The 24,482-nt window shown below is 38.7% G+C and overlaps 1 protein-coding gene across 2 annotated transcripts; it reads right to left on the reverse strand.

Annotated features, from left to right (window-relative positions):
- Window positions 1-731: 731 nt before the first annotated feature.
- On the reverse strand, window positions 732-23,417 carry shc3 (SHC (Src homology 2 domain containing) transforming protein 3). Of its 2 annotated transcripts, none has more exons than XM_074689707.1 (13): window positions 23,351-23,417; window positions 15,848-18,458; window positions 11,491-11,561; window positions 8,677-8,740; window positions 7,685-7,804; window positions 7,359-7,412; window positions 5,872-5,923; window positions 5,656-5,785; window positions 5,413-5,566; window positions 5,236-5,329; window positions 4,965-5,156; window positions 3,237-3,562; window positions 732-3,134 (listed from the first exon to the last, which is right to left on the reverse strand). In XM_074689707.1, the coding sequence occupies exons 2-13, from the start codon at window positions 16,469-16,471 to the stop codon at window positions 3,006-3,008; spliced, it is 2,010 nt and encodes a 669-aa protein (XP_074545808.1). In that variant the 5' UTR covers window positions 16,472-18,458; window positions 23,351-23,417; the 3' UTR covers window positions 732-3,005. The 2 variants fall into 2 exon arrangements, with proteins under 2 accessions (XP_074545808.1, XP_074545807.1); XM_074689706.1 differs by having other exon boundaries at window positions 23,076-23,369.
- Window positions 23,418-24,482: the final 1,065 nt, after the last annotated feature.

The raw sequence follows: 24,482 nt of genomic DNA on the forward strand, positions 1-24,482 counted from the left end.
CAGTGTGGTGCGCATGATTGTCAAATTGCCTGTTTGGCGTAGTGCGACTTTTTCTTTTGCTTTCCTAAACAAAAACAAAAATTGTGGAGGTGGAATAAGTAACTAACAATTCAAGTTAATAGTTGAAATATCAGGCATGTGAGATAGAACAAAAGTTGTTAGGACATTAAAATGCAAAACAAAGATGATCCAGTTGCCCTTTTCGAGTTTCATGGAACATGTGTAAAAGATGTTTGAACTGTTTTACATGCCAGGTATTCACCCCTTGATGCCAGTTGTTGCAAATCTGCATCATACCCTGTCATGTCTTGATGCAGCTGAAATGACCTTTGTATCTCATTATTACCTATTGATTCATATTCTACACATACCAAAGACCATATCAGATCCACTTTGTCACATTATATTGGTCAGGGGATGAACTTCTCATGTCTATATATATATATATATATATAATATAACTTAGTTTTGACTATTGTGTTTATTAAACTCAAATTTACAATCTCCAGTTAATTTAACATCTGTAAGAATGCAAAAACACATAAAAACTATCTATTTCTATAACAGTTAATTAATTCAGGCAGTAAGGGGTTAAACATGTTAAAACAAACAAGAAAATGTTGAAATTTTAGTGGCAGCTTTGGCCAATTTGCCATACACATATATATTGTGTAATGTTATAGCATAGATTTAAAAAAATAAAATAAAATTAAACAATTCTACACATTCACGGTTTTATTGCCAACAGTCATACAGAATAATGATAAACTCATACAACCAAAAGATTAAATCTGTAAACATCATTTGGACTTTCTTAGTTTTTATTTCTTTTTTTATTTCTTTTACCATACCTGTTCCAAAATAGTGAGTTTCTGTGAGATCCCCTCCAACAAAGATTTATATTAAGAATCTGGAAATGATACATTTATAATATATAACAGGGAGGGAGAGAGGGAGACGGAGAAAGAGAGAAAACAGTAGTCTCAAGCAGCAACACGCAGCAGGGCAAAACACAACCTCTAGTGAACAGCCATGCCCCATTGAAGATCAGCTATTGCACTTTGAAGAGAGAGACAGTGAGAGAGTGAAAGAAAAATTACATTTGTACAAAAAAAGGCACATTTTCATCAACGGAAATCTGGAAAAGAAAGCCATGTTCTGTTTGTCTCCCAGGATGTTTGGTTGTCGAATTTCTTATCGTAATATTTAACAGATTTAATTATGAAGTGTTTTTCTTTTCATTCACTTCACAAATAAACATTTCAAAGACTTCCTGTTTGCATGCTGCTCATTAAAGATGTTGGTCATCTTCATTGGTTATTTTTTAACATTTGATGAAGAATAGTAAAAATCAATATCAGGTGGGATCCCTCTCAGTGAGTCTTTGTGCACTACGCTTTCTCCTTAAAAGGGACTCAAGGAATCAAGAAACAGAAACAAATCTTCAGGAGGATTATTCCAAACAATGTGGTTTCAGCTAAAAAATGTATAGAAATGTTGAGATGTATGTACACTCCCTCTTGCAGCAAAATACAGGCACGTTATACTACATTGCATCTGTCTCATCAAACTCATTGAACACATGCTGATTTTGGTTCAATCGAAGTGGTCCAGTGCATATCGAATACAATGCCCTGTTCATTTGGTATCCATCAGGAATCTGACAACAGTTAAGATGAGAGCATTGTTTTTAAAGTCAGATTTTTAGAGGCTGTTTTTTTCTGATTCTACGAAAACTAGTGTGAATACTCAAAATACTGGAAAGTGTTCTGATTGTGCGCAGTGAAACGCAAATTTGGACACTTGCTTTTTGCTCTTTCTACTGGTAATACATGAGACTTAAAGTGAATGACCGAAAGGGTTTTCCATGCAGCTCTATGAGGACATCTAGTGGCTAAAATGTGGTACTGCCATACACACTGTCAGGACTCGAATTTAACATCAATAAGTGAAGGTGGTTTGATAAATATTCTGTCTAAAGCGCACTCTGCTCCAATTCGACTTTTCTATTCGTCCAAATTTATCTCTGTTCACAGATGATCTCACTGATCTAATTTTCTGATTGTGCTCATTAGTGATTATTTAAACAACATTTGAAAGAAAAGGGCTGAAAAACATCCATTGCATGACTCAAGCCCCCAAAACTAACCATCGACTGCACATCGAAAAAGAAGAATCCAGATCAAAACCAATTCAGAAATAATCACTGGTTGAAAAGCATAAATATTTTACAGTGTCAGCATACACAAGCACCTTGTTCAAATAAAGGGGTATCAAGGTCTACGAACAATGTCCACGAGAACAGTTGATTTTTAAGTCATGCGACCGCAGTGACACGAGAAAATACTTCATAAAAAATCTTTAAAGCCATTGACAGCACTATGGAGGATGTCTGTTCGCATCCCGACACTTTGTGACTACTGCAAAGCAAAACACATTCAGATCTAACCCCCGATAAAAGCAGCTTTCATAGAGAGACTAATTGAGTGAGCCGTCGCGCTACTGGTGAGATTAAAGGACGTTTTTTCCGAAACTTCTTATAAACAGTTTGTTTTTGTTTCCTCAATCTCCCAGCCAACTCTTCCTGTAGAAATGTAGTTGTGCTTGACAGACAAAACTAAAATTTCAGGTTTTATTCTAAAACTCTTAACACCTCTTTGAGGGTTTGATTTGCACTTCATCTAAACTACAAGAACAATTGTCTCTTTGATTTTTTTTAAAACACCAAATCAAGATATTATTTCCAAATACACCTATGTCTTCTCAAAAATATAGCATTTCAGTCATCACAACAAAATAATAACAGTTCTATAAATATTCTTTTTATCTTAAACAAATCTTGCATCTCCCAGCGCCTCCTGTAAAGTAACCGCGGGCTAATTTTTCTAAATCGCCGTCAGTGCACTGAGCCTTTAAGCATCAATTCTCTGTGTTTCATCTTCAAGTTTCAGGATGGTAGGAATGACTGTCCAGAGCTTCCTGTTTCCCACCAGGCATTGCAAGAATCACTGTTTCCTTCCAACGGGCTGTAGGAGACACAGTTCACTCCCGGCGGACACAATGGGCAGATTGTTGTCACGATGGTGGCCAATAAGATGGCTAATGCTGTCAAATATATGATCTTTTGTCCGTACCTTTGAAAAAAAGAAAAAAAAAAAGAGTTTAGCTCTGGAGAAGTTAAGCCCAAGTAGATCACAAGTAGGTCATTTCAATCCCTGTTTGTGACCCCTCCTTACCGTGCCCTCAGGGTCCACCAGCAGCAGGTGTTTGGCGAGTCCATTGTGCATGCCTGTCAGTACGTAAGACCCCGGGTTGGTCGTACTTTTACGAACCAGGAAGTCCCCATCCTCTATCAGGAGTTTTTCAGCATCCCGGCGGCTCATTTTGCCGTGATACCATAACTGTCCCTCCAGCTCCTCCTGTGCCCGTAAGGCCAGCGAGCGCACAAGAAGGGGGCTGGAGTTGTCCACAGAGGCTGCCTTTTGGAGACTGGAAACCTGCGACTGGACCTGTCCCAGGCAGGGTGGATGGGACTGCGACTGAATGGCGTCCTCAAAGGGCTCTGGTACAGGTGAGGGCGGGGCCAAAATTACATATTAAGAAAAGAGAATACTTGGATAACAATTTCTGACATATCTCAAATAAAAACATCTTCAACTAGAAAAGCAGTCAGAGAGCGCAGACCTCCGCCAAGCATATTTTGTTTGTCACGCAACACTTTGGTCCTACTTTAATGTTATACTCCCTTTCAGCAGACTGTCTGCTACAATTTGGTGTTAGTTGCAGGTTTGTACAATAATTTGTTACCTGACAGTGTTGAAAATTATAATGACCCAGTACATATTACATGATCTGGATCTTAGTATCCAGAATATTGCCAGGATCTGGATCATACTTTAACATCTGTCAGAAATTATGGTGACCTTGTCTTGTATTGTTTTGCAAAGCAATCTAACCATTTATTGTGGAGTTATGTACACATATGGTGAAAATGGCCCTATCTCACAATGATAAAGAATCCTTTTAAAAAATCCTGGATCCAGACAGTGATCTGGATCACCTCCAAAATGTAATCACTTCTTCCTTATCCCATTTTGAATATTTCCAGAAAATTTCACCAATATCCTTTCATTACTTTTTGAGGTATATTGTTCACAGGCAAATGATTGAACAAAAAGACAAACTCTCCTAAAAACATAACCTAATACTGTAATCGTAATAATGGCAAGCTAATGACATGCCACAAATGTGAGTTGAAGTGATTTCAGATTAGCTTTAAATATCAAAGAAAACCCTTTTTTTCAGCCTCTGTCTGGAAAGCTTTGTTTTGGCTTCTGTCTCTTTAAGGCTCCCTGCTCCACAAACCCCTTCCCTCTGATTGGCCAGCCGTCTGAAGGCCTGCTGACAGACCATTTGAGCAGTTTACAGATTCAGGGATTTCTACAACATATGAACATGTAGGGGTTTGAAAATCTGCACACATTTAGCATCTAGCATTCCATATTAAAAATGTGGAAAGCAACATACTCCCTCCTCAAGTGACATTTTTTGAGAACTGTGCTATTTTACTTCTATTTTACTGAGTTCCTTGGTTTCAGTCAAAATGCTACACTCCCTCAACCACAGCAAGAGACTTCCAGTATGATAACACAAGTGCTCTTCCTGAACACCCTGAAGAACAGACCGCTTTTAAACTCTTTACATCCAGGTTAATTATGAAGTGAAATACCCCAACACAGTTACATCCTAATGTAGGTGATCTGTCATGTGTGATAAGCCTGAACTTGAAGAGAGGAAATAATATCCCAACACACTCCTCCTTTTGTAATCATTCTGACATGGTGCTATTATAAAGCCGCGCTGGGAGTCCTCTGTAATTAGGATGTCTGATGCTCTGCTCCTGCACAGATACTTGGGTTGATCTTATTCACTAACATGAACACTAGAAGCTAACTCAGACTTACTCATGTCAAACAGATCCTTCTCCGGGCTCTCTTTGGCTGCAGCTGCCATCCCCTTCGTTACATTTTCAGCCTCAGCCTGGAGTGCTGCAAGCACCTGGGCATCGATCTGCTGAGTGTTCACGTATGCAGGCATCTCTGCTGGTTTGGGAGTCGGACCCTTGCTCTCAGGCAGACTGCTTATGTCGAATGATCCTACAGCAAACAATGAGAAATAATGTTGAGATGGTAAAAGAAAACCACCAAATGGATTAAAAAACATGAGTTTTCTTACCCTGCTGGATGAAAATGGCCTTTCTTTCATCCCCCCAGTTTTCTCCACAGTGTCGCCCCTGGTAATAAGTCTGATCTACTGAACCTGGGCCCATCTGATTGTACATAAACACATAGAGATGTGTTATTTAAATAAGAACAAAGATCACCTGCCTCCTGAGTTCATATTGATCTGTACCTGGCATCCATCAGGAGCTGCGTTCTGATTGGCCAGCCGTGCATCGATAAAGCCTCCCGGTGGTGGCATCTTTCCAGGGATGTTGTTGTAGTAAGGATGCTCAGCTGACTCCTCCTCTTCCTCTGTCCATGGTAACTCCTCCATGTTTAATACCCTAAAAAATAACCAGGGTCAGTATTAAACTCAGTACTGTTTGATTTAATCTTTTTTGTGAGTAATTCACATGCATCTCAAGCATCTCACCTGTCATGTGTGGAGGACAGTTTGCTCGAGGGACACTGCAGGTACTGCTGGAAGCGAAGGTCAAAGGCCTGACCGATGGTGCTGATAACGTCCTGGGCCAGGCCATCAGAGCACTCCAGGATGTGGCACGCTGACGAGAAGCAGAGACATTAAAGTTAGCGAACTGGATGTGAGATGTAGTACACCATGTGCTTAATCAAGTAAACAAAGACATACCTCTTCTGTTTACAGGATCCTTTGCTACATAGGCAACATAATCAGTGGTTTCCTTGAATAAAAGAGGGAAAAAATGTTATAACTATTAAATGTTACATTTTCTTCAACCTTAAGGCGTTTTTCAGTTCAATCTCTTGTGAGGAACTCCTGCTTTGAGTGGATTTTGATGCCTCTGTAGGAAATGTTGGACGTTAAGATTATCATTCCACTACAGGCAGCAAAAGTTGTGTTTTGCGTTTTTGGAATTGCTGCTCTCATAAAACTATCCATGTAGTTTTTTTTTGAGAATTTTTACTAATTAACAAGAAGTTTCAGTAAGAATAACATCTAATTTGTCACTCATTTTTTGAAATGAATATTTTCTGCAGTGAAAGAATTCATATTTACTGATAACTTCACTAAAAATTACCAAAACAACCAAATTTATCAGATGTAATGCAAAAAAAATATTATAAATAAAATAGTTTTGCAATATTTTTTGTGGTTTAATTAAACTGGTTAATAAACACCTGAATATTTTTCAATGGGTCAGGCTTCAAAGGGTTAAAATCTCTCATCTTGTCCGATAAAGGTAAAAGTTATAATTATTATGAAAAATCGTACCCTCATTTTTTAAACAGCCAAACACATAAATAATTATGAATCTGTGGTGACGACGATACTCATAAAGGTGACACTTGCCAGGTGATAGCACTAACTTTAAAAATTACCGTATTGCTACTAAAAGGCGACCCTGGTGATGCCCCCTTTTATCAAGACAATACATAATATAAAAATAAATCAAGCACATTGAACAAAAACTGATTAATTGATGTTTTAACATCTGAACAAAAAAAATCTTCTAATAAAATTGTCTTATTTGGATGAAATAAAAATAAGAAAGCAGTGTTAAAACTTTTATAATTACATGCCCTGTTTGACACCCTGATTGCAAAGACTCCATTTCCGTTGAGCACCATCATCCACTGCCATAAAGATGTGACTCTTAATAATTTGTTTTGAAAGGAAAAAGGAGAGCAGATCTTTTTAACCCCACCTTTCTTTGTTAAAATAAATCATGTAAAGTGATGAGGTGGTGAAGTATAGGAAAAAACAAAAGCGAAGTGTTCCATCTTTTTCTTGATAGGCCTGTAGGCTTTCCCAGGCCTCATCAGGACACAGTTGAATTGACATTTTGTGTCATAACCAGCTCTTTCATTAATTTTTTTCCCATGTTTCCAAGGATGCAGAAAAAAAAATCACTTTGGTGTTGGTTTTGATGTAAGCAAACAAGAAGAGCTGTCCAGGAAGTACTCGAGCTTAGTATGAGCTTATGATGCCACATGACTCTCTGTGATGTGAATCAAATAAGAGCACCTACAGTTTTGACTCTCGATGATAAAGACCATAGTCATTTGACTTTTGCTGTTTTTTGCTATAGATATTAAAGTCCAACATTAGCATTTAGTGATGTTAAAATATCAAAAAACTGGCACTGAGTTACTTACAGGATCTCCACCTGATGCGAAGGAGATAGACTGCATGTGATGGTTGGCTATGATCTGTCAAAAACAAAGGTCCAAACAGAACATGTGAGTCAGAAAAATCTTTTTAGACGTGTAAACATAAAAATACATGAAGATTCTGTGCAGAATGTGAAGGGTTTGACTCTGTCACCATCTGCTGGTGATATGAAGAAGGACACTTTGACAGACAGGACTCTTCTGGGCAATGACTCTCTTTTACTCTCTTTTATCTTATCCTTATGATAAAATGTGTTTCTGTTCGCTGGTTTTAGTTACCTAATAACAGGTGAAAAAGTTGGCACACTGACCTGTTTGCCATCAGGAGTCATCAGGTTGAGGCTACTGGTGGAGATATTAAGGTTGATGGACATGCCAGCGAACTGCAGGTTACTCTTCCCCAGGATACTGGACAGAGCTTTGGATGGAGGCTGAGAGGATCAAAGAACAGAAACAGACAAAATAACCTCAATATAAGGAGAAATATTTGAGACACAATAAAACAAAAGGAAAAGGGATCAACATTTGTATAAATTACGGTATATAACGAAAAAGCTCTGTTAAATTAAGGGAATTTTGAGTTATAATACAGACAAATGGTGAAAGTGATTGAAAAAGACTAAATTAGCAAACAGTCCAAATTCTGCTCCAAAGTCAGCTTTGTACATATCTTCGAGCTAAAAATAACCTGATCTTATATCTCCTCTCTTCTATGAGAGAAGTAGTAGGGCCTGATATTGTGTTATATACTCTTCCCTGACATTTGAACAAGCTCTAGAGAGCAGAGTAATGTCTCATTTCACACCCACCATTCAGAAACTGTTTCCTCACACACATCACGTACATGCACACACACTCAGAGAACAGGCCCTCACAAAAACATGCAGAAAACACACACACACACGCACGCGTTCTGGCATCCACACACACACACTATCTCAGCCTCCTGATCACAGATATTGTGCACTACATGAGTCACTAAGCCCTGTGTTCGGTGTGCAATGCATTGTGGGCTGTAGCTACGCCCACGCACATGCAGTCCCATACCTCTTCATCCCTCTTCTCTGCCTCTCTCTTTTATACCTGCAATCTCTTTCTCTCATCCTCTCTTTCTTTGTTTTCTTATCACATGACAGAAAGTGAACTTACAGAGGGAAGGCTATAAATAGCAGACAGCATGGTAAATGAAAACCTAATGCAGTTTCTTCTCTTTCTCTCTACTTTCCTCGTCAGTAACGTTTCTTTTTTCAGCCCTCTCTCACGTGATCACACCGTCTCCCTGCCTCTCTGTCCATCCGTGTACCTTTCTCTTGCGCAGTGCTCCTTTGGTCCCTGGAACGGCCTCACACACCAGGCTGATGGCTTCCCTGGAGGGAGGGTGAGAGGAGGAAGAGGCCAAGATGAGCAGCACAGACAGGAAGAGAATCACAGCGATTTTGGCATTTACTTTGACCGCGCTCAGTTTCCATTCTTAATTACATATTTTCACAAACAAAAATGTGATTTTTTTTTAAGTAAGAGTCCTAGTCCAATGTTAACATCATCATGCTCAATTCTTCACAGTGACATGTAAACCATGTTCATCCTGATAATCTGAGATCTGGTGTTAGAAATGGATGCAGCCTCATGGTTCAAATTGCAGCACAGTAAAATGTCTTCAACCTGCATTATCCTAAATGACAAGCAAGAGGCTGGTTTACTGTTTGTAAGAAGAAGCCCTCGTTTGGTGAGCAATGCACCTTAAAGAAGGGGTATCAACAGTTTAAAGAGAGAGTATTCTGCTTTCCCATATTTCAAATGTGGATTTTAATTAGCAGTACTGGGTGTTCATATTGTATGAGTGCACATTTTTAAACCTCTACATTCATACATTGTAGAAATCTCTGAATCTGTCTACAAACTCCTTAAAGTGGTTTATTCTAAAAATCGTGAGATCCTCAAGAGACTTGCTGCAACAGTGAGGTCAGCACATAAAACTTGCCAAACTCGTTCATGAAACATTGAATGATGCAGGCTTCAAAGACCAGAGTCTACCCAAAACCCTGCCCCTGACAGCTCTCTGGCCAATCAGAGCAGGGGGCCTTGAAGAGACAACATCTTCAACAAAGTGTTCCAGACAGATGCTGAAATAAGGGTTTACTGAAACACCAGTGTGACAAGAGAGATTTTTTTTTTATCTGTAAATCTAATAAAGCTACTACAAGTGCACCAGAGGGACATTGTAAAGCCTAAGAAAAGCATAATAGCCCCCTCTTTAAAGCTAGCAATAAAAACCAGACATTAGTTTAATACACTATGTAAAAGAAGGTTTACAACAACATATACAACTTATTTTATTGTCATTTTTTCATTACATGATGATACGTCTGATTTATTTGGATAAATGCAAGTAATATAACTTTATAGGTTGTTACACTTTCAATGAAAACACCTGAGTGGAGAGTCAGAGTGTGTAATAAAGTGCCACTGTAAATAACCAAAAAATGCACAGATACCAAAACAATTTTTAAAAAATACGCTATAAAAATCACAAAATTAGCAAAATTAACTACATATATTTCTTTCATTAAAGAATTGGAAACTTTTTTGTTTCAATCCAAGAGTAAAAAAAAAATGTTCATGCTGTACACCTGGATAAATCACTCACAGCAGTGTTTTTTCATGTAGTGACGAATCCTAATAATAGCAACTGTATGACACATTGCTTTCTCTCTGTGTTTGCCTTTCTCTCTTTATTAAAGGGAAACAAAAAAACACTCAGATACACACAAACACACACACGCACATGAGCGTCAGACACGTGTGGAAGCTCACGTTAGTCTGGACTGACTTCAGGAAGTCAAGCAGAAAAGTGGACATGACACAAAGCGATTTACCGCTTTTGGCTCACTGCACAGTGGTCGGAGAAAGTTCCATGAAAACAAATTCTGATAACCGGCACCCTATAAGTCCTCTGAACCAATATAGTTAAGCTCCCTCACGTTTCCAACAGGGCTTTTCAGAGGAGGTGGATTCTGTTTGAACAGCACGATTACTCTCAATGTTCAATGTACGATGGATTTTTGGCTTGTAGTGATTTTCTCAAAATAGAGTTGTAACACTGAACTGGATGCCCTCATTATTCACGAGTCGAATTAAGGCAAGTTTGGAATAGCCAAAAGTCCAACAACTGTAATAGCAGTAAAATAAATAAAATAAAATAAACCTTTCAACTCTTTATCTCCTATTTTTACTGCAGTCATCCTGCTCAGATTTTGGTGCATGTGATTTTGTAAAGATTTAGACAGACATAAACTGAGACAGAATCAAAGAAAAGTGAGCATTCAAAGAATCCAAGATATTCAGCAGGTAGCTGAAAAGACTTAATACATCTGTGAATGTTATTTTCATCACAGTAAATTAGCATTGAATAAGTACAATTCCTCTTTCCATGTATTATGTTAGCAGGAATGATTATGCTAGCTCAGCAAGCCAAAATTCCCCCGTCACAGGCGTAGCTATTGGTAGCAGCTGTGCAGCCAGAGTCTGCGCAGTAGAGACTGTGAGGGATTCTGGGAAAATCAGAGAGGATCTGAGTGACAATAATAATAATAATCTATTTCTTTTGAGAGTTTACTTCTTGACTCTACCTCCCGACATATTTTATAATCCCCAGAAAAAATACAAAAGAACGGCAGCTGTCAATCATCTTTAAATGTGATGTTAAACCTCATTTTGATCTTGTTTAACTACTGAAAACGAAATTTTTTAGGACAAAAGAGGACCTGAATACAAGGCAGCCAAATGATTTTTTCAAATCACCACAACAATCAGACATGAGAAACATTTCTACGAGGTGTATTAATTTTTCATAGTTTGACCACAGCCCATCTGGAATGACTGGAGAGCAGGATTTTTTGACCTGTACTGCAGCCAGTCACCAGGGGAAGCAGTTTTTGCGGCAACCTCACTTCAAGCCGAGCAAGATGACGTCTATTTTTATACAGTCTATGGTTAGCATTGGCAACATGTAGCAACTTTAGATACACATGATGGCATTGTTTACAGTATACTGAGTACCTGTAAACAAAAACAGTTCACCATTCAAGAAGACAATAACTTATTTATGTGGACATACCTTGTGATTTGTGATCTCGTGGTAAAATCCAAGGATCTCATCGACCGTAGGACTTCTATACAGCCCAGATACTGAGAAGAAAAAGCACAAATTGTGTTTTTAACACATTTTAACGTATGTTAAAGCAACATGCGGGTCTTCATAACCAACAGTTCATGTTTCCAGCCCGGTAAAAAAAACAATGGCTTGGGTTTCTCTATCGGCCCAACAGTAGTTAAGTGAATTAAGTGATTTTTTTTTTTTATAACAGGTTGTTTTTCAAAGTTATTAAAGCTATGGTTTTTGCCCATAAAGGCTATATGACTGACTAGCTGGCACACTCCTTTGCCTCATTCTTACTTGAACAAAGCTAGGTTGAGTTCAAGACTTCCAATATGGCAACCATTGACCATGAGTTTCAAAACTCTGCATCTGATGTCACAGAGACTACAAACATGTATTATATAGTTCACGGTCAGGCTTCAAAGACAAATTATGTGTTGTATTGCTTGTTTTATTTTCATGGTGCCCATTGTAGCTAGTTGCTGATTTTGCAGAAAACTGACTTGAGTCTGTAATGCGGGGTATTATGACTGCAGATTGATATATCATGTAAAGGCGTGGATCCTATTAACATTCAATCGATGGTATTAAGATGTGTCCCCTTTGAGTGGGAAGTTGCTCCAGCGTGTTACTACACCACACAAAGTGACTGTAGCCTTCCTATCCTGTAAAAAAAAAAAGTCTCAGCACCAGCCACCTACTCACATTACAACACCTCTTCTGATTAATATTGTGCAGGCTGAGAACATTTTGTGCTGATGAGTTCCTTTCATTAACAGAATCACATTCATAAACTGGCTGAAGACAAAACAGCCATGCAGACACACCGTGTTTCTATTTCCAGTCCTCTTTAGAGTAAAAATAAGTTATCAGAACAATAACTTTAGTTTACGAGGCCACGTCTCTCCAGAGAGCGTTTTACAAGTACTACTCAACAAATACTACTTTGTCAACCTGACGTTTGCACGCTGTTAAGACGTCTGCTTTAAGAACAGTGAGTTTGGAGAGCACGATTCAGCAAGGCCAAAAATATTTCAAACGGTTCTAAAAATTGGTGGGGAGCTATTCTGAGCCCAACGTGAGGACATTTCTCTCTCATCGTGCACTACAAACAAGAACGTAACCCACACTGTTAAGTTCAACTTCAGATTAATTATCAAAATCAATTGGAGAGCAGCTCTGAGTTCTCGTAGAGAACACAACAACTTGTTCAGATTGTGCAAAGTTTAGATAGTCACAGTATTAATGCCTGAACTGTTCAGGGAATCACTGAATGTGTTAGCAACACAATTTTTAATGTTAGGAGCTGGGTTTTTGTTTTCATAAGCAAAGTTTTTTACAAATTGTACACATTGTACATTTTAAGAGCCAAACTACAACTGAAGATAAGAGCTACATTAAGACAATAAAATGTAGCATTTTTAGAATAAAGCTGTATCATTATGAGGAAAAAGGGTTGTCATTTTATGTGAAAAAATAGTTATATTATATCAAATTAATTTGAAAGATTAAAGTTATAGACTTGCAAGAAAAAAATCAGTGCATTTACAGGATCGAAGGCACAAAATTGCCAGAAAAAGTCATTAATCAACAAAGTTGTATATTAAATTCATTGTTGCAGTGTAATGATTACGAAGCTGTAATATTGTGAAAAAAATTAAACCCACTGGCTGTGATCAACCTTCATGTGAATTCACATGTGGTGTGATTTTGGAAGAGTAGCTGACAGCCGACACTACCCGAGGATCGTCTTGTGAAGTCATTAGTGGAGGACAAACAGCAGTTGTAGGTTTCTCTTCTTTTGGATTGTCACAGAGTCTTTTACAATCCAGTCTGGATCCTGGTTCTTATGACACTGGTTCTGATTACTTTGCTTTCTTTCTGAACTTGCTGTTTTCGTGCCCCAAAACTGTAGAGCTTACGTCCTCTGGGCCCCATGATTATTTATCCGGCTTATTTATTTATATTTATTTACCCCTATTTATTTGACTATTACACTGATTTCATTTATTTTATTCTTTGTATAATCATCTTCCTCCTTGTTTCATATTTTATTATTTTACCCATTTTGTAATTTTCTGTCTCTCTGTCCCTTTATGAAGCACTCTGGGCTGCATGCTCATATGTATGAAAGATGCTGTAAACGGTAAATTGAGTTGAGCTTAAACTAGCTTAGAAATGAATTCTTTGACCATTGCCCTCTACAATTTCAACACTTTGTCAGATGATATCAGTAATAGCCTAGACATACTACTGAAGCATTTCACCAGTAATATCATATAATCAAAAAAATAAACACTATGGTTTATATATTTAACAGGCTGTGTCAAGGAAAACTGTCTAAATGTCAGATAACAATGACTGTTTTTTTAAATTTACACATCTGTCACATGATCACATTATCTGACTCTGTTAGAGGTGACCCTGGTGTTTTTGACTGTCTTGTAAAACACTGTTCAGTACTTCATCTTTATTACATGTTTTAAAGCTCCTGTGTGAATTTTGCAGCTAGCTATAAAAAAAGAAATTGTTGTTGATGATTTTAAAACATATACCTCTCTATGTATATAAAAAAAAATTACAAGACTGTCCAATACTAGATTTTCTGTTGGTGTTGTATTTATTAATGCTTGAGCCAGCAGCCACGGGGTACGCGTCAGATGAGGCTATTAATGATACATCGTTCTAACTTCATCTTCTTTTCTTTTCACAGGAAACATTCTCAAATTGTGGTACTTTTGAGTCATAAATAAATGAATTATGAAACTGAAAAACTTTAAAAAAAAAAAACCCTGGTATGGTAGCTTTAAATGTGAAAGAGGCAGATTGAGGATATTATAGGGGACACATTCTGCCCTGAAGCTCTTGTGCCTCTTTAGACCATAAAACTGATAATGATTGAGCTTTTTACAAATTGAATTTTAAATTTATATTTTATATATTTTTATACATTTGTCAAACTCTGAAGTGTTACACAAAGAATTTTTCCAGATTTTTTTGTCCCATAAATTCTTTTGCCAAATTGAAATGAGCTAAAGTGAAACGTTTAGATTTTCTTACTTAATTGCAGCATGTTAAAAGACTACTAAATGTTTAGTTTAGCAAAATTATCATTTTATATTCCAGAGAAACATCAGGTTGATGATCTGGGAATTTCTTGTGGTTTGAAAATTGATAATAAAATAAAGATGGTGATAATGATAATTAAATATTCAACAGGTCACATGACTATTTGTGCCTGTATTTGTGTATTTGAGCAGATTTCAGCTCTTTGTTTCGGGGCAGAATGTGCCGTGAACGCACAGCTAACATTAACTGAAAGTGCAAGTGTAAACACTGTCACTGTCAATCAATGTCCCCTCAGAGTAATGGTGCGTGATGTGCGGGGAGTGACCACATGACGCTAATTAAAAGTGCTTTGAGCATAACACCATGATGAACTGAATCTACACAGGGACTCACAGCACAGGAAAGGCAGAGAGGGCAGGGTGGGGGGTGTGAACTGGACATAACCTCCACCCCCACACTGTGTGGATGCTTTCAGCATCATCGACTGGACGAAAATAAGCGCTCCTGTCCTTAATGCGGTTAACAGAGAGTCACGCTGGTCACAGGCACTGTGGTCTTTGTTTGGGAAAGTTGTAGAAGCTGTGTAACTTCATTTAAGTACAACACTTCAAATCTGATTTTTCTCTGATCATGAGCGAAATAAACACAAGAGGGATGAAATGATCGTTGTGAATGGTTCCTCCCTTTTCTCTCTCTTTCTCTTTGCGCCTTACAGAGCCAGAGCTCAGCATCATCGACCCTCATGTGAGTGACTCATTGCCGGCATGAGGACATTCACAGCTCTCATAGTTCTGTGCCAACATGTGCGCCTTCCAATGATGTATAATCGGGAACATGAATGTGAGATGTGATGAGGCAAGGATGTTTTTTGTCCTTCCCATTTGATCATTTCACGGTGTGAGCTCCAAGAAGTGGAGAAATAACACATCACAGACGTTACAAAAGCAAAACGCTGCAGCAGATATTGAATGTTTACAGACACAGACGTGCGCTTTCTGGTTCCACATCACCGTTTTTCCCCCCTAAGTCTGACCTTATGTATTTCCTGAATAATTCAATGTCTGTTTTCTGCTCGCTGCTCCTTCGCTCAGCCTTCCAACCTACATCCACCCACTCAAGGGCCTGTTGTGATGTACCTAGGAAACTACATTTTCTCCCTCCGTGCAGGGAGCTAAGCTTGAGTCATTGAAAGAAAAGAGAGAATGAGCGAATCATGGAGGAAAATGAGACAGGGAGACAGACCAACCTTCACAACGTATGTCACCCCTGGTCCAGAGATCTTCTCACTTGAGTGCAGCCATCCTCTGGAGGGTTTGCTCACCAGTCCTCCTCCTCCTCCTCCTCCACCCGGGTTCCACTCCTCTCTGCCCAGCTGATGCTCGTCCAGCCTGCTCTTCTTGCTCATGCTGACGGCCGGCTCCAGCTGCGTGCAGGGGGTTGAAAGGGAGCCGCACAGAGAGCCGCCCACACTAGAGGCTGCCGTCGCTGCTGAGCTGGGGCTCGAGCTACTGGAGCCCGATCCCGATCCCCCACCCACCTGCAGCTTAGACACAGCCAGGTCCTTGACGGCCGAGGGCAGACCTTTAATGCCCAGCAGGCTGCCCGAGTTGCTGAATTTCAGGTTGGACACCTTGTTGATGAGGGTGCAGAGGGTGGTGCCTCCATCTTCCAGGTGGTCGCCGGCAGTGCTGGAGGAAGCAGTGGTGCTAGCAGAGAGGGGCTGGACCTCAGTCGGGGGTGTGTAGGACGTCTCGGCTGTAGACTGGGGGTTGGCCGAGACCTTGGGGTTCATGGACAGGCCGTGGAGAAGCTCATCGACGGATGTCACTGACTCATTCCTGAAGCGGTTGTATTTGGTACGGTGAAGCATACCCTTCCCCTCTCTTTGGCTCTCCCTTCCCCTCTCTCCGCCGAGCGACACGCGCAGCCTGCCTCGTTCACAAGCGGCGCGCTGGCAGACGTGGCTGAGCCGTGCTGATTACCCTCTCCTGTAACATAGCAGCGGCGGCACAGGCAGCAAACGCCTCTCAGCAAATCACAGGCCACCTGACTGTAATTTTCCTCTATTGAGGTTACAGCGCTGGTTGTGCTGAGCTGCTGCTGCTGCTGCTGCTAAAGTCCAATGTGCTGTCAATGAAATCCAGAGCTGCAACCCAATCCGTCAGAGGGAAATACACAGACACAGTCCATGGAAAAACAGCAGAGCAGAGAGGCAGAGGAGGAGAAGGAGGAGGCTGAGAGAAAGAGGTCTCCAGTGTTGTGGTGCAGCTTGTTTGGTTTCCAGTGGTGATGCTGCTGCTGCTGCTGATTTCTAGCCTCAAAAATCCAGAAAGTAGAAGAAGACAAAAGGTCTGTGTTGTCGATGATACTGCGAGGGAAGAGCAAACACTCTCTGCTGCCTGCCTGCCTGCCGGCTCCGAGCTAAAGCATGACTCACTGATCTGAGAAAACCTTCTCAACAAAAGGCTTGCCGAACACTGCAAATCACTTCCTGTTGGAGGGAGAGGGAAAAAAACCTCCCACTTACAGCACACCAGGACCAATCAATTTTTTAAACTCCCCAGTCTGATGTTTATTCTCTGTGATTCTCCCAAGTCTCATTTGTTTTTTCAAGGGAAGGAAATGAAGGACGAGAGGACGAGTGATAATTTAATGTAGTAACAAAATCATTCATAATTATTTCCTGGAAGTCGTGTTAGAAAGGGGATGAGGCGGTAAAAAGTTGCGGTAAATGGATGACACATGATAGACTGTACGCAAAGATGAGAATAAATAAAAAAATATGGTGAGCGTCTGATGCAGGTGCAGAAATCTTTGATTTAAGAATCAGAAAATGTTTTTCTTTCATGAAATCACTGAGAGCTGCAAATTATTCGATCATAAATGGATATATGTAACGTAACCAATGTGTCGTCCATGTTCATCTAACATAACCGCAGAAGCTCACCCTCTATTTACTTTAAATGTCTATGATTGGTCAATCTAGTGATGTTTCTGCATAAATCTTCGTAATCAGGAATCAATGCAAACGTTAAATAAAGCTACTTTTTCCATGACGACGATGTGTCTATGAGAAGCACCAAAACTCAAGCAGGATTCTGTAACGATGGATGTAAAAATGGTGACTGAAAGCTGGTCTATAATATCAATCTTTGTCTAGCTTAAACAGCACAGACAATACAACTCAAACACAACATGAATGACATGCTTCTCCGGTGGATGAGTCAACCAAACAACCAGAGGGATGACAGGGGAGAAAAAAAAAGAAAAAAAAAGCCCACGAGTCTCTTAAAACCAGCAGCAATGAAGCATCTTTGTCTCCTCGGTAGCGGAAAGCAAACAGCCGGATACCATTCATGTAAAAAATGTCCTCAGGAGCGTCTAGCAGAGCCCAAAGACTGACACTCATTCATAAGCAGCTTCCGCTCTCGCTCTGCCGCAGATTTCGCACTGCAGTCCCTCCCAACATCTCCCTCTCTTTCCTGCCTGGCGAATATAGAAAGAAAAAAAACAGCACGTCTGCCTTCTGAAAAAAAAAAGGCAAACACAATAGCAGGGAGGAAAAAGCAGGCCTTTGCTAATCAAAAGAGGAGCTGGAATCACAAAGGAGAAAAGGAGCAGAGGATGAAAAAAGCGAGCAACATTTAGTCTTTTATGTGAATGAAATAGCACGCAGGCATACCAATGTTTCTGTGAATGGAGGCAAGGCCTTTCTGCCTCTGCAAGGCAATCCCTTGGGATGGCATGGTCTTATCCAATGAGGAGCCGGCTGGATGACTCATTCAGGGGAGGCTTGCAGAATAGTGGAAGAGACCATTCTAGGAGCAGGTGTACATTCTGTTTTTGTCTCCTCTGCCCTTTACAGAAGAAGAGACGCAGCGTCAAATGTGACAGGTCTGCATAATTTACCATCACAATAATCTTTACAGGGCATAAAAAACATCATCTGTATTGAATTAAGAAGCTAAAAAAAGAAAAAACACCCCTGTGATTTAGATTGGCTCCAATTTGAAGCCCCCCCCCCTCTACATTCCTGTGAACAGTGACCACCTACACATTTAATTTACTGTTTATGAGAGCAGATATACATTTGCACAACAACACATTTGTTTTCAGTTTAAAATGATGACATTCTGTTTTTTTTTTGCTTGTGGAGCTAATATTCTAACATCACATTTTATAACACTGCAGCTGTTTTAGTGTCAGTAGCAGTGATCATTTATGCTAAATTTATATGTTTTACCACAATACAGAGCACTAGTGATGCTCTTTTTTGTTTAAGACAAGTGGTGCTTAGTTTTTAGTAGCATATGGAGCATTTTGGTAGCAAGGCTGAAGTTATCATAGTTAGATTTTCTTGCCACTTGCCACAATAATATTACATTGTCATTGACAGCCATTTCTTTTTTCTTTCTTTTCCTTTTTTTTTTTTATACATCTGGCACGGTACGTCTGGTATGCTCTTAAGTCAGAGGACACTGTTTTCCCCTCGAATAAAATCAAATGTGCATTTTGAATGCAGCAACACTACCTCCAAATTAGGGCTGGAGGGATATGCTTTTTTCCCCAATTTGATATTCCATTTTTTGCGTTCCAATTTGTTTTAAATTACATTTCTTTGAATTTTCACATTTTTCTTATAAGGGTTCTTGCCCACAGGAAGAGGACATCTTCTTGCAAGCTAGCACTCCTGGTTTTTTGGGTTAGCATTTGTAATGCCAGACCATGTCAAAACGTTGAATGATGGTGATGATGATGCTGTTTACAGACTATATCAGGAGCCACATTTTTCCCCAAAAATGCACATCACATGTGAGTCAGTTTTTTAGGATGTATTCAGAGGATCTGACATCACGTTACTATATCGTCAGAGAAAAGCATTACGCCCTCTGTTGGAGAAAAGCTGTAACTTTTTTCCAACCTCGCAAACAAAATAGACGAAAATGAAGGATTTAAATTTGAAAAAGAAAAAAAAGATTTTTAAACAAAAATAAAAAAATTAAAAACTTAAAAAACAATATTAATTATAAATTATTATATTAATAATGTAATTATAAAATAAATAAATAAATTATGAATCATTTTTTGCCCCCATCCTTATTTCAAATGCAGTGAGCCAAATATACTTCATACTAATTTCGTTATCAGTATTTAACAGGAGATTTGAAAACAGGACAGGAAGCTCCGAGGACCCACCCACCTTTTCTCTGTGACTCTGGAGACAAACACAGAGGTTCAAAAGACAGGTGGGAATATTTTCAAACTCTGCTGCTGCATTTTGACAGCCCACTGAAATATGACAGGTGGAGCCTTAAAACACCAAACCACCGAGAACTGAAAATAAATGTGCCTCACAGTTTATAGCAAGTGATAGATGTAAGAGTATGTACTTAAAATATTCTATGTGACAATGAAACATGTGACTTAACTTCCCTACATGCAGTATGAATATATGAGAAAGGCAGAGACAGGGGAAATGAGCATCCATTGGCAAGGAAAGCAGCCGACTCTTCTTCACATGACTACTGTTGCCAGGTTATCAAAACATTCAGAAAAGCAAAGAGTTATTTTCAGGGTAGCTACGAGCAACATAGCCACAGATACAGAGAGAGAAGACACAGAGGAGCAGGGAAACTGTGAAACTTTGTCATTTGTGAATTGAGTATTTTAGTCTCTGATTCAAATACAGCGCTTCTCACTAATTTTTGGTTTAAGGTGCTTTGAAGTGACCTACATTACACACAATGGAAGCCATCTGCAGTTTAAACACACAGACACACAACTGTAGTTACACTGGTTGAAGCTATTCTTTCACACCTGCAGAGGTACACAGCAACATTCATTTGTAACACTAAATGTATGTATTATGTATATTATGTAATCTATTCTTTTGATTTTAAAGTGCTCCTCTGATTACATATTGATTTTTTTGTTTTAAATTGTTAATTTTCTTCTGCTACTGTTGTCAATTCCGGATAACAAGTCACATGACTGACGGACGCCCTATTGCTGTACTCTAAGCCCTTGCCACTTTCAATATGGCCGCAATAGCCGATCTGCTTCAAACAGCTCAGGCTCTGTTAAACTCCTCATCAACGAGTGTAACACAGGTAGTTGTCTCTGTGTGTCTGTGTGACCACAGTTAGAGAAGATCTCATGCAGCGTCTTTGGATTAAATCAACTACAGGAGAGGGACCAATGTTTTCTGATTTTTCAAAATAAGGCACAAGTACAGGGCTTGATTTAAATTAAAATAGATATTATAGATCACAGGACCAAACTTAAAATTGGGGAATAATCAGGAGAAATTGCACGTCAGGAGAACAGCGGGGGAAAGGGTGAGAAAGTGGGAGACTCCCTCCCAGATCAGGAGTGTTGACAGCTTTCCTGCTTGGTAGGATAGTTTAAATTAATGAGTTTATGAATGAGACAGATTAACAGAGAGGGAAACAAAAAACATTTCCTCTATCTTTTTAGTTCATATTAGTTAGTTTTGTAAACTCACTTTACAATTTTGGTTAGTTATGGTTTTATGTCGAGCCTTATTTTTATTTTTATTTCAACAAAAATGTTTTTGTTAACTATAGTGACATGTTGACACATGCATGACTGATGTTATTCTTTGCTTTTATTTATAGCATTTTGTTGTCATCTTTTAAATTTATATGAAAGAAATAATCTATTACATCAGCCAGTGTTTGTTGCAGACAAACTTCATATTAACAGTAGACACCAGTGCTACCAGTGAAAAAGTTAGCATAGAGCCCTGCTACCTTTGCCTGTTCAAGTCGGCTTTTCGCAGATGCAAAGTGAAGGGGTAATATACATTTATCTATAGTTACGCAGCACTATTGTTTTAAACGTGACAACAATCAAACTTTGTAAACTCACGGTAACATATTTTCATGTACAGACGGTGAGCAGACTACCTGTATTGTGATACTCACAGCCTCATGCTCGAAGACTTGTTCCTGGTTATGTCACCTACTAACAACAACTATGATTAGTTTTCATATCCCAATCCACTTGAAACTTTAGCTTTGTTTATTTTGGACAAGTCATTGGTAGGATGCTGTTTTCTTTCCTTGCCTTGCGTTATGACCTAATGAGCCAGTTTACCACCACATTTCAATAGAATTGTTGCCTTCTGTTACACAATATGTCTCTATGTGTGTGTGTGCTTGTGTGTCTAAAAGGCCAGTGGAACACAATAAAGTGAATGGGGAAAGGAAATAGTGTGGATAGCCTACTTGGAGTGAACAGAGTGATGTAAGAATTTCCTGTGAGGACAATAATATCCACAGCCTTGAGAGCTTGTTTTCATAATCATGTCTGAGGCATCATTTGAGCCTTCTGTGAATGGTTCATTAAAAAAGCAGCAGAAGGAGAGGAAGCGAGAACCATGAATGAGTGATTGTATATGTTCCTGTCACTCTGTAGCCACAGTAACCTGATTCTCTGTTTGTTATGTTTGTAATTCTATTGATGAAGCTATTAAAGACCATGCACATTTGATTATATTTTCTAAATATAAGAAGATCATTAAGTATTTTTTTCACCTAGGGGGAAAAACTACTGTTCCATTAGTTTTTCAATCTCATTCATTGAATTTTCACCATTTTTGCCCCAAAAATAAGAAAAGTAAGACCTTTTTTGTGTTATTTAGCATCAAATGTAAACCATACAGAATGAGAACACAGGACCATAACCTCAAGTTTCAACTTGTCCGACCATTTTAGCTCTAATATTTGCAGTTTTTGAATCTTGTTTTGTTTTCTTTCTTTTATTTGTATGTTTTCTATTGCGGGGTCAATTTTTTTTTATCTGTGCCCTAACATCATTTTGTATTTTTAAGGTGTATTAGTAACTTAGTACAAACAGCACACTGACTGCTACTTTTTCAAGCATCTGTTCAGTGAATGACATTAAAAATGCATTTATAAACCAAAACAGTGAGTTAGTTTTTGGTGAAAACAGTAAAGTACAGATGGTTAACATTCACCTACTGGTGTGAGGACTATTTTTGAGGAGACGTGTTTGGCATGTTTGGAGAGAACATTTTTCATGACTAAATTTTTCATTTTTTTACTTGCTAGCTTAAAAACATTGAGATAGTCGTTGCATTAATCACGTTTTATCAGGGGATTGGGGGTGTGGGACAGATATTACTGTACATAAGACGCAAAGAAGATATCAGAATAATTCAAAACCCACTTCAGGCTTTTCAATTCTGAATAACTCAACAATGAACGCACTTTTTTTAGCCACTGTCTTCAGATCAGTGTTAACTGCATTAACTCAACAGTGGCTCTGCTGCACTCTAGTGGTGAAGACTTACACCAAACATATCCTAAGTACACAAAATAGCTTGAACAGCTAGGAAACAGCTCCTAACACCTCGATAAAGATTTTAGAAACTCATTTTAACATACCTGCGACATGGGGAAAAGACAAACAATCACGTTTTTTCATACCTGAAGAGAAGGCAGCCATGTCCCGGTTCCCGCTCGTCCAGAAAATGAGATCCCATTATCGGGTACCTGCTCTTCACAAGCGTGTGCTTGTTTGCTGTGACGCATTCATTAACGACAGGGCTAAACTATAAGATTTTTAAGCTACAACAGACAGTTTAATAACTTTGACGGTTTCTACCGAGTTTAACGGGAATTTAACTACAAAAAATAATCCACACTGTTAGATTTGGCCATCTTTAAATCACTTTACCGTACTACAGCAGGTACTGCCTCACCTGTAGCTGCTGGAGATGTTAGGTATCCTTTACACAGCTCATCAAGCCAACCGTGATTTATTTATTTATTTATTTATTTATTTTTGTAATTATGCCACACCTGACCAAAAACTGCCACTGCCTTTGCTCTATTTATTTTTTATTATTTTCTTTATTGTTAATATTCATGAAAACTACTTACCATCGGCAAACTAATTTGGTGCATGTGTGCCTCCTACTGGTGTGGAGTGTGAATTACACTGTCTAGTATCCATTTATGTTTCAGTAAATAAATGAATAATGTAAAATGGGAGGGGGATAAATAACCAATTATATAAATTATGAACTAACACAAACCAAAAGAGTTGCATAACAGTAATACCCACCATATATAGAGACCAGTTTTACTTAGCAGCTCAAGTTCCTGTGGCCAAACAGTTGCAGGGATTCAGTTTTCTGCATTTGCATTGTCCATATCCAGATTTGTTTTTTTTTAAATTTATTTTTACTTTCATTGTATTATTTAATATTTTTATTTATTTATTTATTTTATCTGGAAAAACAATTTGATCTAGATGGGGGGAAATTGCTGCAATCCAAAAAGTTTTTCTTTGACAGTAAGACCGTTACTTTGGATAGGTTTGAAACCCCACACACATGGATGACAAATACCAGTACCAGTAAGAATGATGTTGTCGATGTCACTAAACACCGATCTGAAATTTCAAGTTAACCCATCTGACTTTTTTAAGAATTTAATTTAGATTAGAGGAAGAAATTCAGAAACCTTTTCTGTAATTGTGACTCTTACTTGTTTGAGTACATTTGTAAAAGGACTAAATGCATGTATTTGGTTTTTCTTCTTTCTTTCTTTCTTTCTTTCTTTCTTTCTTTCTTTCTTTCTTTCTTTCTTTCTTTCTATTTCAGTTTTATTTTATTTTTGCTTGCATGTCATCTTTTGGTCACACGAGGGTGTTGTTGCTCTAGTTTTGCAAGTTGGTGCCAAGAATCACAGTCCATCTTTTCTGAGCCATCCTGGTGCATCAGAAGGTGACTTCAGACAGGGTTTTGGAGGAGGATTGTACAGTGAGCAGAGGACGGTTAATAATTCAGACAGTAGAGAGTGCATCTTATTTTCTCAGTGCATTTCAGG

This window comes from Halichoeres trimaculatus, unplaced genomic scaffold, assembly GCF_033239565.1.
Source record: "Halichoeres trimaculatus isolate MK-OKI-2021-1 unplaced genomic scaffold, fHalTri1.1 fHalTri1_scaffold_16, whole genome shotgun sequence".
NCBI lineage: Eukaryota > Metazoa > Chordata > Actinopteri > Labriformes > Labridae > Halichoeres > Halichoeres trimaculatus.